This window comes from Mesoplodon bidens (assembly GCF_964165515.1).
Source record: "Mesoplodon bidens genome assembly, chromosome: 3".
In the NCBI taxonomy this organism is placed as follows: domain Eukaryota; kingdom Metazoa; phylum Chordata; class Mammalia; order Artiodactyla; family Ziphiidae; genus Mesoplodon; species Mesoplodon bidens.
Window position 1 is genome coordinate 802,256 of NC_138178.1, and position 19,706 is coordinate 821,961.

Here is a 19,706-nt window from a genome sequence, read left to right on the forward strand (position 1 = left end):
TATTATATCTACATAGATGTACACAGGTATACATAGATATAGATACAGTAGGTATTATATCAACATAGATATACATAGATATAGATAGAGTAGGTATTATATTGACATAGATGTGGACTTGAAACCAGGATGCACCATTTACTGTCTTTCGTAAATCCTTTAAGCTTTCTGTGCCTCAGTTTCCTTTTTGTAAAGTGGATAAAATACTCCAATCTCACCATATAAGAGATAAGATGCACTAAATACCAAATACAGTATCTGGCACATTTCTTCAATAACCAAGAGACACTATCATCATGTACATAATATTAATCTGAAAATAAGGAGGTTGAAGGCTTTCTCTCTCAAACTGAGTTTCCACACCACTACCTCTCACTACCGCAAGTGGAGAATTTGTCAGTGTTCGAACACACGGCAGAGCGGGGAAAGGTCTGAATGGAGATGAAGATGAAGATGATTCTGATGCCTTTAACAATCTCTGGATATCATGAATTTTGTTTATAACATGCTTGGCATCTCCAAACTGGAAAGTTTCCTTCCAAAACAGATGAGCAAGTTAATCATAAGGCTTAATTGTACTGGAAACTGGTCAGTTGATGGTTATTTGGGGAGTGTTATGGGAATAACAAATCATTAGAAAACAGAACCAAGAAGTTGAAGACATAAGTTATTCAGAAGCTTTGAATAATTCACAGCTAACCAGATAATTTAGAAGAGTCCAGATACAACTAATTCAGTAAACGTACTTAGCATATATAGATGCTTTTTCACCCTCTATCAAAAAATATATGAGGGTTTACAAAATAGAGCATCTGGGAAGCTTCCTGAATAATAAACCAAAGCACACACTGACTTCCTTTATGTCCAACCAATTGAGCCAGTTTAAAATAAAGATTCATGCTACCCCCGCTGATAACAGAGCATGCTAATGAAAATATGCTAATTTAAGACAAAACAGTATAATGGCTTTAAAGAAAGCAACAGAAAGAAAGAAATCCTCTTCCATGACCAATTGCTCACCTAGATAGGTTCCACTGCTGATACCACCATATTCAGCATCTTCTGGATGGAGTGTAAAAGCAGACAGAACAAACGCCAAGAAACAAAGCAGAACAGTTAGAAGCCCAGCCACAGACGCAAAAAAACAAATCACTTCAAACAATCATAAAGCACAGCATAGAACAGACCTCACAATGCTACTCTTAAACATAAAACGTTGTGTTTTATATTTAAGTTTACAGTAACATTTGAAACATCATGCAATTCTTTTTTCAAGCTTCTTTGGAAGTGCCTTTACTGCAGTTCCAAGAAAATTATAACAGACTTGCCTGATACATTTATACTTTCACAGTCAAGAAAATTACAACACTTGATCCCCAAAGTAAATTTATTTTTGTAAATCAGGCTCTTTGATAATATGTAAAATATAGCTCTTATTTTGGCTCACTGGAGTAGACAGAAAGGTTAAAGTGAAAATACAGCCTTTCTTTTGATAAAAAGAGAGTCCAGGCAGGGAAGGAATAAAGGCACAGTACTTCTATTTTTATTTTGTTTTAAAAAGATGAACAGATGAAAACATTTTAAAATAAACAATGTGCTATTAATTATTTCCAGGAATTAAATGAATACTGGGTTATGCATATCTTAAAATTTTAATTTAAGTCATGGAGTCCTACTTATTTTAGGCTTCTAATCTTTATATAAATATACTTCTAAAACTAACAGCACAGACTGTGCAGAAATCAAATAGTTGAGAAGACTCTCCTCACATCCTTATGTAATAATAAGTCTGTCAGTGTATCTGAGTAACATTGCTTTCTTCATTCATCTTTATTCGAGACTACTGATAGATAAAAACAATGTACTACATTAGAATACTGTGTATATTTCTGCTATATGAAGCAAAAAAAAGTGTACATTTCTTTCAAAAACAAAGTCCAACCACAACTGCTGGTACTGTAATGTTACAATGAAAGTTGGGATATACCATGATCTTTTACAAACTGCTTGCTATGGTCAACTTAATCCTCTACATATGTGTGCTAAACAAAGTTACTAGACTACGCAGGGAAACTTTTATACATGTACCTTTTATTTCCTCTGAGAAGCACAAAAAAAAAAGAGGATATGATTAAATGTGTAGAAAACACAATTAAAGTAGGAAGATGTTACATCCAAGGGACAAAAAAAATCCACCTACCACACTCAACTGTTTCCTCATCTTAGAAAAGCCAAAGGAAAAAAACAAACGCATTTTAAATATTTCAAAGTAGTTAGTCAATGAATAAATAGAATTTGTGAAAAACTACATTTTAGACTACACGGTAGTTATGGTCTAAAAATAATGTATACACTTAAGCAGTAAAAACACAAAGTCTTCATATAGCTTATTAAATACCCCAAAGGGGAAAATAACCAGGAAAAAATATCAGTATTTTTTTCAAAATAATACCTTCAATAAGGGGATTATTTTTATTTTCATGGAACTGCTCTGTTTCTAAACTAATCTGTTTAGAACTGAGGATATTTCATGATGGAAACAGTGAAAAGAAGTAAACATTTTAGAAACAACAAATTTCGCCTTTAAAATGTCTATATATGCTGTAAATTTAACAATATCTTGACAATTGTCAACTTATTACACATATGAAATGAATCAGACAGAACCCTTTCTTTTCATTCTGTCTATATTACTTGATGAAAAGTATCTTAAGAAGTAATCTGAAATAATTCTTAAGTTACTAATAAGACAGCATTTTATGAGTTAGGTTTGACCTAGGAGACACATCTTCAGTTGAGGGAGGAGAAAGAACTGGAAATTTAACAGAAGCAAATTGTAACCACAAGTCAAGGTAGGAGATATTTTGCTACACGACCTTACAGAGTGAACAGGACCGATAAGAACAGTTCTCTGCTCACTCCTCTCTTCACGTACAGCACGACAGCCAAAGAAAACACTTAGGAGAAAGTGTGCACAACAACCTATTTTTACTTTTCAAATACCTATGGTCCTTCAAACTGCGTTAGCTCTATCTGGATAGTATTTGCCAAAATGACAAGCAAATCATTATTACTCAGGCTCACAGTATGAGTCACTCAAGTTGTGAGTTTATTTATCCTCATTTCTTAGTAGCTCTGAAATGTCCTGTGCATCTAAAACAAATTAGTAGAAAACAAACAATGAATGATGTGACACAGGATAGCCAAGCCAGGCATCTAGGTAGAAATAACACAAGCTGTGTCTAAGACTGATCAACCTGTGATCTCAGACATTTCTGCTGTAAAGTTGATTGTTAAACAGAGTGTATTTTCTGATAGAAACAGCAGGATAGATTGAGTACTGCACTCTTTTTTTTTTTTTTTTTTTTTTGCAGTACGCAGGCCTCTCACTGCTGTGGCCTCTCCCGTTGTGGAGCACAGGCTCCGGACGTGCAGGCTCAGCGGCCATGGCTCACGGGCCTAGCCGCTCCGCGGCATGTGGGATCTTCCCGGACCGGGGCACGAACCCATGTCCCCTGCATCAGCAGGCGGACTCTCAACCACTGTGGCACCAGGGACGCCCGAATATTGCACTCTTGCTTAAAGACTCAATGTCACATAAATCAGATGATAAAAGCCATGTCACACACACACACACCAAAGCCAATCCACAAAATAAAATCTGTAAGTTAAATTGCATGTAGTATATGTATATTTCATGTTCTAATAAGAGGTCCTAAATAGGCTCCATAAATATTCAAAAGAATATTTCCTCCTTGCAGTTCTTAAGTAGGAAGAGAATGGTATTTTTAGCATAATACAACACACGCGTAAATATCCAATAGCAAGTATCATGCTTCATAGACATCCAGTAGGAAAAACAAAGGGGGAAAATATACAGAAGGTAAGACCTCAGAAGACAGTTGGGGTATGTGGCAGGCCTTTTCCTTTGGTAAGGCACTGCTGCATGGGTGTCAAACGCATAAACTTAATTTTCCAACAACTCTATGAGGTCGGAAGTATTATCCCCATCTTACGGATGGGGAATCAGAGGCAGAGACGGATGGAGCACTCGTACGTGGCAAAGCTGGGTTGTGGACCCACGCGGTCTGGCTCCAGAGTCTGAGTGTGGAACTACCATGCGACGCCATCACATCAAAAGTCACTTTTTAATACCTGGAGCTTCAAGCCAGAAAATGCACGTCAGGGGAAAGGTCATCGGAAGTAACAAATTTCTGTCAAGTTTCCCGACTACTGCCGTCCACCTTCTGCTGCTCCAGCCTCTGGCCTGCCCCGAAAGAAACATCAACCTCTCAGGTGTTTCTCTGCCAGGAGAGCTGGGGAGGGGCCCTCTCCTCTCCCGGCCGCAGCAAGAGTCCACGCTACGTCATCAAGCACTGACGTGCAGGATGTGACAATTATAAAATGCACAGAGAGAGGCCAAGGTCACGAAGAGAGAGACTTGCCGGCCTCAGAGAAAGGAGTGTGGAGGCTCGCATGAAAAGCATTTGATGAGCTCTGCGCACCAGGCAGGAGGGACCTTCTCGGTCACTGGAGGTCACCCCGTGTGGGACATGTCTGATACTCCTGACAAGTGGATAAACTGGTCTCTATCAGTGGGACAGTCTTGGGGCAAAGTTAGAGCCCCACTCTAGAAACTGCTTTCTCAGAACCCTCACCCCTCAATGCCATCTACCCTAAAAGGCTGCAGTGATCCATGACCAAAGACCAGACCCCTAACCGCTGATCAACCCTCTTACCTGCATGACGTCGGGTCCCCAGAGACCATATGGCTTAAAACCTCTCAGTTGGAAAAGCTCAACACACACCCTGACAGTGTTATCTTTGTATATGTAAGGATATCACAGACGAAAAATAAGCAGCAAGAAAAGCCTTTACCTCAACCACCTCATGGTGTAAACTATCAGATGTGCAATTTACAATTTAATTCATCTACACCTCTTTCTCCGTGAGCTGTGATCTCCGGCATCTCCCAAAGAGCATCAGGGGAAAAAAATATTTCCAGTATTTTTAAAACCCCGTATGTTTCTGTTACACATGATCCCACCAATATTAAGAAAATGTTTGACAAAGTTTTAGATGATACAGAAATTTAAGAACATAAGCAAGCTATTTGTTCGTTTCTGAATTAAATTTATGTGTGAACACAGTAAATAAACATTATCTAAGATGCCAGGAAGGTGCTTATTCAACTTGGAAAGTAGTATTACAACAACCTGCAGAGCAATGATATATATAGTATTCTCAAAAGTTTGGTCTTGGGCTTCCCTGGTGGCGCAGTGGTTGAGAGTCCGCCTGCCGATTCAGGGGACACGGGTTCGTGCCCCGGTTCGGGAAGATTCCACATACCGTGGAGTGGCTGGGCCCGTGAGCCATGGCCGCTGAGCCTGCGCGTCCGGAGCCTGTGCTTCGCGGCGGGAGAGGCCACAGCGGTGAGAGGCCCGCGTGCCGCAAAAAAAAAAAAAAAAAAAAAAAAAAAAGTTTGGTCTTCCACACCACTGGTACCATGAAGAATGAATTCACTCTTTTCCTCAACGTTTAAATTCTGTTGTTGGTAGCTTGAGATCTGCAATCCGCAAAATACTTGTCTTTGAGTGAATCTGGTGACAGCCTGTTTGAATGGACACCTTTTGCCTGCAGTCAAATATTTTCTTTTTTACCCCCATGATAACCATCAAAATCGGTTAAAACAAATTCTAAACTATTTTGTGTCTTTACCTTCTAATTTTTAAAAAGTCAATAAATTGTACATTTTTGATTTCTGGTTTATTTATTACTAGAATTCTATTAGAGCTATTTTGTAAAAGAAAATGTCTTCATTAATATTATTCAATCAGCATTATTAGAAATGTTCAGCTATTTATACTTTGATAACTAAAAAAAGGAAACCAAGCACTGTAAGTATCATACTTGAACATTCTGCAGTAAAATATAGTACGTGAATAAGAACTCGATTTAAATATAAGTTACATCGGATTGAAGTTAATGTTTATGCTACTAAGAAGCTAATTCCTAACTTACATACTTATGTTTCAATAGAAAGGGAACAAACAATATTTCAAGTAATCAAAGAAATTCGTATTTCTTTTTAAAGGTTAGGTGCTATCATATGGCTTTATATATGCAACTGAACTGTAGAAATACGTTTTGGCAGGAAAGTCGTAGGGTAAATTCTATCGACACAAGAACTGCAAGCTACTAAGTGTCTGTCAGGAGAACTGCCCCTACGTGCTACTTGAGACATGAGATAGGCGTTTACTTGGACCCCAAACACGCACCCCGTGTCCTTCTGATAACAGTCTAAACGTTGGTCACAGCAAGGAACACCTGTCAGCCTGCCGGGTCTGTTCCTCTGTCTGTATTACTAACATCAACCCGTTATGTGAGAACCTAGCATCAGATGAAGGGGGAGGGCGGGAAGATAAAATTCTGTCATTAATCTCTTTGTTGGATAAGCTATTCCTCCAAAAAATGGGAGGAGCAGCAGGAAGAAAGAGGAGGAGATGAGTTCCCACATCAAGCTTCTAAGATCTAGGAATGTTTTAGTTTTTGTGTTTTGTTTTTTTGCAGTACGCGGGCCTCTCACTGCTGTGGCCCTCCCATTGCGGAGTGCAGACTCCGGACGCGCAGGCTCAGCGGCCATGGCTCACGGGCCCAGCCGCTCCACGGCATGTGGGATCTTCCCAGATCGGGGCTCGAACCCATGACCCCTGCATCGGCAGGTGGACTCTCAACCACTGCACCACCAGGGAAGCCCAGAATGTTTTAGTTTTAAGAGTTCACGTTTTAGTTTTTAGGAATGTGTTAAGAGGCAAATTACTTCGTTTGAGGAGCCTGTTTTCTATATATGCATTAGATACGCCAAGATTCCTAAGGAGTGGAAATAACCAAGCACCAAGGATGAACACCACCCACACTCAGAGTTTTGCATAAGGGCGCCAGTTTAAAAGCCTGAGGAGGTCGGTACTACCACGGCTTCTGATTTTTTAACCATGGAGCCTGGACCCGGAGTTCTAGCACAAGTATAAAGGCAGAGATCACAGTACTGGGATGCTCAGTCCCTTCTGACCTCTGTGAGCACACTAGCTGAAGCCCTACAGCGCCAGAGCCATCTCCCATGAACTTTTCCTCCATGCAGACTTCAGTTATGATGATACGCTGTGAATCAAATAAAGAGTAAAACCCTACTAATACAAAAGCAATCAGTTTGTCAAAAAAGTTAACTGGCTAATGACCTTTAAGTCATTATTGTAAACTCAATGCTTAACCAATATCTTCCTAGGTTTAAAGAGCACTTGTGAAATTTAGTGCAGAAAATTTTTATCAACATGAGTATTTTTCATAAATTTATAAACACCAACATGAGAGAATTATTCTTCTTTTAGAAATTTTATATTAAATCAGAAATTTTCTTAAAACCTATTCCATGACTATTCAATGTAATTAAATAGATCGATTATAAAATATATACAGATTTTTTTCAATAAAATAAAATATAAAAATAAAGGATTTTATATCAACTTTCTGCTTTTCTTCATAGTATTATTCTATAATTTAGCAAAGGGCATGATAACGAATGTCCTATTCCAAAAATCTAAATACCAAAGGTTGAAGCCCAGGAAGGGTTAAGATGGTCTTTACAAGATTTAGTTACATTAAAAAAAAAAAATCACTTTCAAATACAAAACAAAGTGCTCTTAAATGCTTTTAAAAATATTCAGATCCAGGGACTTCCTTGGCAGTCCAGTGGTTAAGACTCCGCGCTTCCAATGCAACGGGTGCGGGTTTCATCCCTGGTCAGGGAACTAAGATCCCCCCACATGCCGTGCAGTGAGGCCAAATGAATAAATTTAAAAATAAATAAATAATTAAATGTTCAGATCCAGTTGAATGATTTTTGTATAACTTTTGAGTTCAGGGGTTTATGAGACAACATTCAAAGAAATTTCAAATGGAATTTCAATTATTTGAGAATAAAGACAGTAGCCTTCTATTTAATTTTCACGGAAGTATATGGTCTCTCTGAACGAGGCTGTATTGACTACATGCTGTATTTACTTTGGATAATATTGATCAGATTTATTTTTTTATTTAAAAGTAAAGAACATCTACCTGTGAGAACAAACAATGTATCTCTCAGTGAATCAAAATCTAGGTTAAAAATAAAAGACAGAGAGACAAAAAAAGGAAGAAAGGGTGAAAGGACGACCACATTCCATAAAGACAAGTCCTGAAGCTCAAACACTAGAGTATTAACATATAAAAGAAATTATGTAAATTCATATTAGGGAAATGCAAATCAAAAGTACAATGAGGTATCACTTCACCCTGGTTAGAATGGACATCATCAGAAAATCTACAAACAACAAATGCTGGAGAGGGTACGGAGATAAGGGAACCCTCTTGTACTGTTGGAGGGAATGCATATTGATACAGCCACTGCAGAGAACAGTATGGAGGTTCCTTAAAAAACTAAAAATAGAATTACTATATGACCCAGCAATCCCACTACTGGGCATATACCCTGAGAAAATCATAATTCAAAAAGACACATGCACCCCAATGTTCACTGCAGCACTATTTACAATAGCCAGGTCATGGAAGCAACCTACATGCCCATCAACAGACGAACGGATAAAGAAGATGCAGCACGTATATACAATGGAATATTACTCAGCCATGAAAAGAAACAAAACTGGGTCATTTGTAGAGACGTGGATGGACCTAGAGACTGTCATACAGAGTGAAGTATGTCAGAAAGAGAAAAACAAATATCATGTATTAACTCATATACATGGAACCTAGGAAGATGGTACAGATGATCCGGTTTGCAGGGCAGAAATAGAGACACAGATGTAGAGAACAAACGTATGGACACCGGTGGTGGGGGGAAAGAGGGGTTCGGTGGTGGGGCAGTGGGATGAATTGGGAGATTGGGACTGACGTGTAGACACTGATGTGTATAAAATAGATCACTAGTAAGAACCTGCTGTATAATAACATAAATAAAATTAAATTAAAAAAAAGAAATTATGTAAATCCAAAGACAAAACAGCCTCCATTACAATTAGTGTTCTACACACACACACACACACACACACACACACACACACATACACACACACTCACACACATTTATCCTGAAACCAGTTTGGGGAGAGCTATTAAGAAGACAATCTCTCTACTTTGCACAGTTCTTTAAAACAAAAAAAATACATCAAAAATTTTAAGTAAGTGAAAATTCATAATTATAACCAATTACACATTTCTAAGTGGCCTAAAACTCAAGCAAACTAGAGTATGGATTCAGATTCGAGTAGAATCACATTTATTTCATTTTCAAGTTAGACACATTTTATCCCACATGCACCAAATGTATAAGAAATGTGCAGGCCCCCAAATTTAAAAAACCCTCGAAGAGCAAGTCAGGCAGAGGCCTCAGAGCTCCTTTCCACGGGATGAGCTGCCAGTGAAAATTCATCACACTTAAGAACAATGCAACATTCTGGTTAAACTTGAAGCTTTCGATGTCACGGGACATGTGGCATTCTATGACAAGTGTTTTTTCCTTCTGCCCAGACTTAACAGAGCAAGAACAAGCAGGCTTTTGAATCAGCGCTCGACCTGAAGCTTGCTTGTGAGATTTATACTCGACTGTAGTCTGGCTCCCTTATAACGTGATTCCTGGGCTCTAGGCTTCTACAAACTGACAGAAATAACAGGAGATGGGAAAAAATGCAACGATACTAAAAACAGATGTTGGTGTGAAATTCCAGGACCATTTATTTGCTCATTTCACCTTTTAACGTACAATTTCTATGCTGAAAACAAAAGGGCTTTTTTTAAAACTCTTAAAATATCTAGAACCATGAAGCAGAGAAGATAAAGTAGGATGGGGACTTACAAGAGGTGGGAGGTGAGAAGTAAAGAGAATCTGAGAGAAGCGTAGGTTAAAAGAAAAAGCATTCTTTTCCAGTAATCCTACATCATTGTTTCTCTTATTCTTATTTTCTTTTAATCTAGTTCGGTAATAACTCTGAACAGACGGGTTGAAGGTCAGAGTTACTGTGATGTCAAAATAAGCAAGGAAGAAAGGAGAACAGGAACGACTGTTTTAGGCACAATTGCTTCTGTGCCCAAGAAAGTGACGGATTTTTTTCCTCCAATCTTTACCAAGAAATATCTTATCCAAACCTCCTAGCTTTAGAGAAATAAGAGTTGCATTTTGGGTTACATTATAAAATACCTAAACTCAGAATCAAAGAGAGTCGTAGTTATTAGTTTTTTCCTTAACGAGTGAGTCATGGGTTTATTATAAACAACCCCAAACACCCCTTTCTTCAAAAGATTCACTTTACTATCCCCACTATGAATTTCTTACGTGTTGGTTCTTGGGAAATGATGATCCAAATGCTATCACAGGTAACGGGATCTCTTATTCTACCACAAACACCTGCTGTAATAGCCAAAAGTAAACAGCAAGACTTAGTTACTCTGCATTCTGATTAACAAACTTACATGATTTCCTGTTGGAAACTTTCAGGGGCTGGACTAATATTTCTGGTCGTCTCAGAGCCAATCTCCTGGGGGAAAAGAAGGTCAATATGCCTGTCAATTTTCAGTACAGATCCAAGATTAACATAACACCAAAACATTAAAAGCCTTAAGAAAAAAAATGGAACGTTGGAGGAAAAAATGAACACAATGCAATCTACTCAAATTAAGAAATAAGTCCTCTACTTTCAAATTTTTATAAATTCTCCCCACTCTGAAATCACTCTTCTTTATTTTTCCATCTTTCACATCAATACAGTTTCAGATATTAATGTGCTGTTTTCCATTTGTTTCGTAACAAAAACTGAATACGACCTGAGACTGTCATATTATTCTTGGTCATTATTCATACTTCGTTAGACAAAACAGAAATCCAAACCTGAGGGATAAGGAATTCTAAGGCAAGGTTTTAGTGCTTATTTTATCACAACTATGCTGGAATGGTATTTTGCAGAGAACAAAAGGTCAGCTGAAGACAGGCCATGATTCCGTGCCAGGAACTCACCTTTCCTGGAAATGCTTTGAGGGAATCAAGCCTGCTCTGGGATTGGCATCTCCTTCGTGCTTCGCCTGCCACCATGTTGCATCATCCTGGCTCATAATCTGAAGAATATCTCCCTTTTTGAAAGAAAGCCCAGCTTCCTTACATGGAATTGCTTTATCCTCATTAGGGTCATAGTCAAAGAGGGCTTTGATAAACATCTGGAAGAAAGTTCAGTTTCAGATGAATAAAGATAAAAAATAAATGTGAAGTGGCCAACATTCTTCGAACTCTTGATTTATTTAAGAAACAGAATATTAAGATAAACTTGTTGTGACAAAGAGGATATTTAGTAAATGGAAAAACATTGGTTCCCACAAAAAAAGGGTTTCTGAGGAATGGTTACCTTGCCCTCCTTTGATGGTGTGTCCTCCTTGATGCTGGGTATAATCTTGAATGTGATTGCGCCCTGAGACTGAGCCTGATGTCAGAGGAAAGAAAGAGTTACAAGAAAACCTCTGGAGCCAAGGAGGAAGAAAGTCAAATAGGTAGAAAATGAAACGATGCTAAAAATTTACAAGCTTGGGGTTTCTACTCTTAGACAGAACAAACCGAGGAAACTATTTTTGTAGAAATTCCTGTAACGTGAGAAGGCACTAAAGTTTGTCAAATAAGTTAAAAAACATTAACCACTAAAACCACTTTTACCTCCTGTGCACTTTAAAAATGCCGATGAATGTATTACCATCCATGTTGCGTTACCTCAAAATAGAAAGACAGAATATGCACAGTGCCTTAAACAGGATTAAATGGCAAGAACAGACCATGTGAGAGGCTCAGACCACTGCACCCAAGGCTCAGCAGCCAGGTTTCAGGGACAAAATTCCTACAACTGCCAGTAATGGGGCTATAAATACATGATTCAATTAGTTGCGATGCTCATCAGAAAAATAATGGAAAACACTCATCTCTATTATATTCTGGTTAGTAAGCAAAGTACCAAATGTAGCAGATTAATTAAAAGATGAAAAGACTGTATTCTAATTTAATTAAAGCAAGCAACAATACCCAAAATTCTTTGCTGACTACCTCAGACAAGGGTAGGTCTTCCTATTAGGGATCTGCTGTGTAGCACAGGGAACTCTACTCGATATTTTGTAATAACCTACAATGGAAAAGAAGCTGAAAAAGAATATACATATGTATATACGTGTGTGTGTGTGTGTGTAACTGAATCACTTTGCTGTACAGCTGAAACTAACATGACATTGCAAAGTAACTGTACTTCAAAAAAATTTTTTTAAAGAGTAGGTCTGCCTTTAACACACTCTTACGTCATTCTTTCTCTCTTTTTAGCATTCGTCATAACCATATCTATGTAATTATTTACACAATTATTTCTTAATGTCTGTTACCCTCACTAAATTGTAAGCTCTGTGAAAGCACTAAGTACATATTTAGGAGGACAGGCAGACAGGGAGGAAAGGCGGGAGGGGGAGGGGTGGTGGACCTCCCTGAGGCTCTACTATCAGTGTGTGCTGGTGACCAGAACTCCATTTTGTTAAAAAGGCCCTGATTGATGTTTGCCAATTTCCATGGTGTGAATACTCCCATCACAGCCAGTTTCAATTTATCGGCATGAAGTCACTGAAAGCCAGGATGGGAAAAGTTGCACTGAATCAGCTTTTATCAGCATATGGAAGCAGCTCCAATTCTGATATTTATACTATTAAACCCCCATTTTATGTGAGTCTCTTGGGGTTTAATAGTATAAATATCAGAATTTTATAAAGGAGTGGTTTCAAAATGGTAATATCACTGTTATTGCTTATCATAAAGGTAACTCACTAACCTTATTAAGAATTTATATAATACTAAATTGCATAAGTAGAAAGAAAGCAAGTCTTCTCTATAATCCCTTCCCCTTCTTCTAGTTTGTGTGTGTGTGTTTTAATGCAGGTGTCCCCGACCCCTGGGCCACGGACTGGTACTGGTCCGTGGCCTGTTAGGAACCGGGTCACACAGCAGGAGGCGAGTGGCGGTTGAGCGAGCGAAGCTTCATCCGTATTTGCAGCCGCTCCCCATCGCCTGCGTTACCACCCGAGCTCCGCCTCCTGTCAGATCAGCGGTGGCATTAGATGCTCATAGGAGCGCGGACCCTACTGTGAACCGCGCACGCGAGGGATCTAGGCTGTGTGTTCCTTATGAGCATCTAATGCCTGATGATCCGAGGTGGAGCTGAGGCAGTGACACTGGCGCTGGGGAGCGGCTGCAAATACAGATCATCATTAGCAGAGAGGTCTGACTGCACAGAAACCGTAATAAGTCAACTGCTTACAGACTCATAACAAAACCCTATCGGTGAGTGGCAAGTGAAAACAAGCTCAGGGCTCCCATTGATTCTGCATTATGGTGAGTTGTGTAATTATTTCATTATATATCACAATGTAATAATAGCAGAAATAAAGTGCACAATAAATGTAATGCACTCGAATCATCCCGAAACCTTCCCCCACCCCTGCGGTCCATGGAAAAACTGTCTTCCACGAAACCAGTCCCTGGTGCCGAAAAGGCTGGGGACTGCTGTTTTAATGTATGTAAAGCCCTTAGAACAGTATCATTAAGGGTTCAATCAGTGTAAGCAATTACTAGTATTACTATTATTACTAAGTCATATAGGTCTATCAGCCACTGTGAATGCTTCACAGTAATCCACCACGTGAATGAATGATAATCAATTCAACCTTCTTGATAGTTTCTAAATATTTTTAAAATATCTTGTTTATACACATTTGAAATTATTTCCTTTGGGTTAATTTGCAACAGTTGAATTTCTTGATTAAGGGGTATGCAAATTTAAAATGGATAGTTTCAGATAGCCATCTCAAAAGGTTCTATTAGTTTACCCTACCAAAAAAGCATATAAACATATCTATTTCCTTATAATCTGGCTAACTCTGGGCATTGCCAAGCTTTTAAATAACTACCAATCCAATATTTTTCAGACATCATGTCTTCTTTTGTAATTCTCTGTACATACACTTTGCTGATTTTTCTGTAACCGTTTCTTTCTTAATGATTAAGAACTCTCTATATACATTAAAATATGAGCCTTCTATCATATAAATTGAAAATATTTTGCCTATGATCTCATTTGTCTTTTAAATTTTATGTACAGCATCTTTTACTGTAGAAAAAGTTTTCAATTCTAGTCATCAGTTATTTTTCTATTTGAATTTCACATCAAGGTTAAAAAAACCTTTCTCTACTTTTTATGACTTTTTAAAAAACTTACTTGATTTGAGGGGATTTATTTTTGTGTGAGTTATAAAATAAGGACTATTTTTTCTAACTGAATAATCAATTAATCCAATACCATTTATGAAATGATCTCACTGCTTTCACACTGATTTAAAATGCCATCTTAATCATACACTAAATTTTCATATATACTGAGGTCTATTTTGAGATACTAAACTCTTTATAGGTTAATAACATGTTTTCATATGTAACAGGGACAGCCTCCCTTTATTCTATCCTTACAAATGAACTTGAGAATTTATATTGCCAAGGCTTATAATAATTTCATTTTGTTTTAGATTTCATAAGACATCTAAGTTAGTTTCACTTTTTTATATGCCCGGAAAGCATAGCCCCTAGAGACAGAGATAAATGCATTCTCAACAACAGAGTAGGTGCCATGTATTAAGGACCTAATCTGAGATGGGCCCTGTCAAACTCTTGATCTACATTGGCTCATTTAACGCTCCAGACACTCCAGTGAGAGAGTTACCACTTCTTATTCTCATTCTGTAGATGAAAACAGGGAGGAAATAAAAAGATTAAGGTGTTTTCCAAGGACATAAGGGGGATTAAGTAACAGCGCTGGGATCCAAACCCTGTACTATTAAATCCAAATCCTGTGTTCACAACCAGGTCTGAAATACACTGATTCAACCTCATTTTCACTGCAGTTTTTAAGTAAATTTTCAGCTTACCAAGATCTGAATGATTTCCTCAGGGCTTTTATCCTTGACAGGTATCCCATTCACTTCCCTGAGTTCATCGCCAACGTGAATAAGACCTGAAAAATCGCAAATTCAGAAAGTAAGCAGTGTTACGTACAAAAGAAACCGTGGTTTGCAGTGCACCCGTCCTGAAAGCACCGTGTGGTGCCCTCAGTGCGTGCAAGGGCACGCATCTCAGGCCTCTGAGGTTTCAGAGGCTGAGGCTCCAGCCTCGCCAAGGCCATAACATCACAACGCTGCCAAAGGAACAGCAGAGGCGTCTCAGTCTTTTTCTAGAGATGCACATGACTTTCATCTTAAAGATAATTTTTTAAAAGGCTGCATGCTTTCAGTAGTACTTTTCAAATCAGAAACATTGAAATAAGTCTTAACATAACCTTGGAAGCCCATATAAGCTAAGACCGTAAAGTATTCTAGAATGAAATTTACCATTTATTTAAATAGGTTCCCACATTTTAACAGAGTACAATATCTTATTACTGTTTTGCTGTATTGTATCAAAAGACAGTTATCCTCTTAGTTACATCCTGGACATGTGACACATAAAATCCACACGACCTGTCCACACCCGCCCAACATTTAAACTCTCACCACTTCTGTCTGCAGCTCCTCCTCTCATGATTCTGGCCACAGCGATGGCGCCGGTGTGTTCATCTTTCTTAATGGTAGCTCCCTTTTAAGGAAAAAAAAATAGTATTTGTGGGTAAATGTGTGTACTGGGTGGTAGGAAAGAGGGCAGAAATAAGGACATTCATCTGGAAAAAGTAAAAACGCTACAAAAAGTAAAGGAAGGAGGAACAGACGTCGTGCCATTTGCTCACAGATACTTATCACTAGACACACAACTTTCTACCACACAGATCGTCTAAGGTTTTCAGCACAAAGATTTTTGAAATCTTTAATCTCTTCAGTACTATGCAAAGTGTACAAATATCTTCCTTCCATTATAATACCTCGTATCTGACTACTATTTGTTTTTACCCTTTTACAGAGTTTCCTCGTTTCACTTTATCTTTACAATACCCTATGAGAAGGTAGACTAACCAGAGAAGGTGAAGTGAATAGAAAAAAGATTATATAAACTAGAAAACTAAAACCCAGATCACCTGACCTTTAGTTCAGTGATCCTTCTGTTACACTATTACATTACAGTAAAGGAACTCAGCAATGATAATAAAGAAAGTGGCGGGGGGGGAAAGACCTGTTACTCCAAGGTTTTTATGTACTAGGACTGCACCTAGGTACAAACAGAACTAACATTTTGGCATGAGATTAGGAAACGATTTCAAAAAGAACCCAGAAATTCTTTACTTATGGATGTTCAGAAGCAAATTAACTGCATGCTCTTTGTCAGAACATCAGGTACACACGGCTCCTCTGAATGCCTTTTCATGACTTTGCTTCCGAGAAACTGGCAGTGGTTTAGACGAGCCATCCACATCACACCACGCGCTGAAGAGGTGCACGTTAGGTGGAGGTGGAGCGCACCCCCAAGAAGGTGGAATTCTTCTCGTGTTTGCCAATAAACACATGTGCAGCATTGCCAAACAGATATGGAAACAAAATTAGGAATCCATTTGTAGTAAGTGCTTTCTATATGACGTTTTATTTTGTATATGACAGCTATCAAATACATATCTAATAATAGCAAAAAAATTAAATAATTGTTAGGATGATTTTGTGGCATTTTTCCTCACCTACGCATGCATTCAAGGCTGAAGACTTGAATGAGTATCTCTCCGTGGTCATAAACCGTAGACTCTCCAATTACTGGTATCTTCTGCTTTTAAACAGATAACTTGTAGCCAAGATGACTGGAAATGTAATATCCTTAATATAACTAATTAGTGTAATTAGATCAACTTTCACTTTCTTTAACAATGTGTCTCAAACTCTCCCACCAAAGTATGTCTAATGTCATAAGCGTCTAGTTATCTAATTTAAGATTACTTATCTATATTTTATAGATGAGAAATTGAATGCCAAATGGTTATAATTTGCCTGAGATCAGACAACTAGTATGCAGTAAAGTCAGAACCTGTCTAAGGCAAACTGATGAGAACTGCTTTCTTAACCACTGCTTTTGCAGATGCAGAGCATCAATTCTCCCCTCTTGGTGTGTGCCTGCTGTATCCCCACGTCAAGTGGTGAAATGGTTCTGGGGCACCTAAGGCTGTGAGAAGACTTGCAGCTAACCTTCTGGAACTCTTCTGGCTCTGTGGGAAGTCAGCCACCATGTAAGAAATCACATGTACAGCCATGCTGTGAGGAGGCCCAAGCCAGCCAGGTGGAGATGCCACTTGTTAAAAGAGAGGCCCGACCAGCCCCCAGCTTTCCAGCCACCCAGCCCAGGCACCAGTCCTGGGGATGAAGTAACCCTCAGGTGACTCCAGTCTCAGCCCCTGTCTAACTACACAGGAGGGACTCTAAGGAAAAACTGTCCAACTGAGCCTGTCAACCTCCAAAACTGTGAGAGATATTATTGTTTTAGCTACAAACGTTGGGTGGTGGTTTGTAACACAAAATTAGGTAACTGCAACAAATCTCTTGCTCCACTACGGATTACAGTTTTTCAGTATGGAAACATCCAGTCTGCTGTGCTCAATGAAGTTGATAAAATGTTTACTGAGAACCTACAATGTGCCAGCTTCTGGTCTAAGGGTTTCTGACACATTGCTGAAAAAAAAGAAACCCAAATGTTTCTTCCCCCTTATGGAGCTTACATTCTCACAGGGGAGACAGACAACAGACAGAGGATGAAACAATTAGATCTGTCCTACAGTATGTTAGAAGGTGGTAAACACTCTGGCGACCTGGCGGGGGTAGGGCAGGAAGAGGGAGCAGGAGTGCCAGGGCAGGGAGAGGGAAGACGGTATGCAAAGACGCCGCTCTCAACGAGAAGGCTGGAAGGAGATGAAGGAGTTACCCAAAGGGAAAGAACAGTGCAAAGAGCCACAGGGCAAAGTGGAACGATCAGAGAAGCACAGAGAAGCCACTGCGTCCGGGGCAACGTGAAAGGGGAGAAGCAGCAGCCGGTGGGTCAGAAGGGGCAGGGAGTCGGGCCGTGCAGCGCTCTGTAGGCCCCTGGGAGGACTCTGGACTGCGCTGCGGAACAAACAGGGAGAACCTGCACAGAGCCAGTGACATGATCCAGAAGGACCCCTCCACCTGCCGTTAAGAAGAGACTTAAGGAGGGCTTCCCCGGTGGTGCAGTGGTTGAGAGTCCGCCTGCCGATGCAGGGGACATGGGTTCGTGCCCCGGTCCGGGAAGATCCCACATGCCGTGGAGCGGTTGGGCCCGTGAGCCATGGCCGCTGAGCCTGCGCGTCCGGAGCCTGTGCCCCGCAATGGGAGAGGCCACAGCAGTGAGAGGCCCGCGAACCACACAAAAAAAAAAGAAGCCACTGAAGGAATGCAGGGGCTAAAGCAAGCAAACAAGGAGGAGACTGTCACAACAATCGAGGGCACAGGTGATGGAGGCCTGGATCTGACTGGCAGGAAGAGCAGCGATGAAAAGTGGTCCAGACGTGCTGGAATGTATCGGGAGGGCTGAAAGGACTTCCCAGTGCACTGGAAATGGGATGTGAAAGAAAGAGAGGTATCAAAGGTAGACGCTATGGCTCTTGGCTGAATACCTGGAGAGATGGGATTGTCCATCAACTGAGAGGGGGAACCACAGGGCGGGAACAGACTGGGGACAAAGATCAGTCTACTTTCAGACACGTGAAGACTGAGATGCCTGCTACATCCAAACTGAGCCACTAGGCAGACTGATGGACGTCCAAATTTAAAGATCAGAAGAAAGGTCCGGAAGAGAAAGGGGCCTGAGGGTCACTGGCACACAAATGGGTTTTAAAGCCAGGGGCTGAAAGAAATCACTTCCAGGATGTGTGGAGGGAGAAAAGCATTCCCACTTACAGGACTTGTTATAGGCCCTGAAATACACTTACCTATGGCTACAGACAGGACCTTGAAATAGACATGCCTGCTCTCTGCTGATTCCACCTCCCCTTGCAGGGTAAACTACGGCCCTGAGGAACGGTCTCTCACTTTCTACAGGACACTAGCACTTGACTCAATCTTCTTTTGGATCCCTACGTTCTCGAACACTTTCTATTTCCATATTGCTTTCCACACCCTTATTATCACAGTTCCTTGATGTATTCCTAGGGCAATGTACTAGGAATAAGATCAAAACCCAATAACAGGGCTTCCCTGGTGGCCCAGCGGTTGAGAGTCCGCCTGCCAATGCAGGGGACACGGGTTCGTGCCCCGGTCTGGGAAGATCCCCCATGCCGCGGAGCGGCTGGGCCCGTGAGCCGTGGCCGCTGAGCCTGTGCGTCCAGAGCCTGTGCTCCGCAACGAGAGAGGCCACAACAGTGAGAGGCCCGCGTACCGCAAAAAAAAAAAAAAACAAACAACAACCCAGTAACATAGAGCACGTTTCATGTGATACTGTACAAAAGTCGACATTCTGACGGTATAGTCTGAAATGAAATATAAATTAAAACGGAATCTAATGTTTTAATACTTACATATTTTCTTACATAATTATTTTTAATTTATTCTGTGTGATTCTGATGACAGAGTGTAGACAGCTTTAGGTTAGATTGAGAAGTTAACATTCTGGTTAGACTTTTCTT

The 19,706-nt window shown here is 39.9% G+C and overlaps 1 protein-coding gene across 6 annotated transcripts in view; it reads right to left on the minus strand.

Annotated features, from left to right (window-relative positions):
• MPP7 (MAGUK p55 scaffold protein 7) overlaps positions 1 to 19,706 on the minus strand; it is a 268,477-nt gene that overhangs the window by 74,536 nt on the left and 174,235 nt on the right. For all 6 annotated transcript variants that reach the window (XR_014015250.1, XM_081226950.1, XM_081226952.1 and 3 more), the window contains 5 exons: positions 15,655 to 15,736; positions 15,034 to 15,119; positions 11,442 to 11,516; positions 11,060 to 11,256; positions 10,519 to 10,583 (listed from right to left, as the gene is read on the minus strand). Coding sequence is in view for 5 of the 6 variants with exons in the window: in XM_081226950.1 (XP_081083076.1) it covers positions 10,519 to 10,583; positions 11,060 to 11,256; positions 11,442 to 11,516; positions 15,034 to 15,119; positions 15,655 to 15,736 (505 nt within the window). In the remaining variant the exon portion in view is untranslated. The remainder of the gene's footprint in view (positions 1 to 10,518; positions 10,584 to 11,059; positions 11,257 to 11,441; positions 11,517 to 15,033; positions 15,120 to 15,654; positions 15,737 to 19,706) is intronic.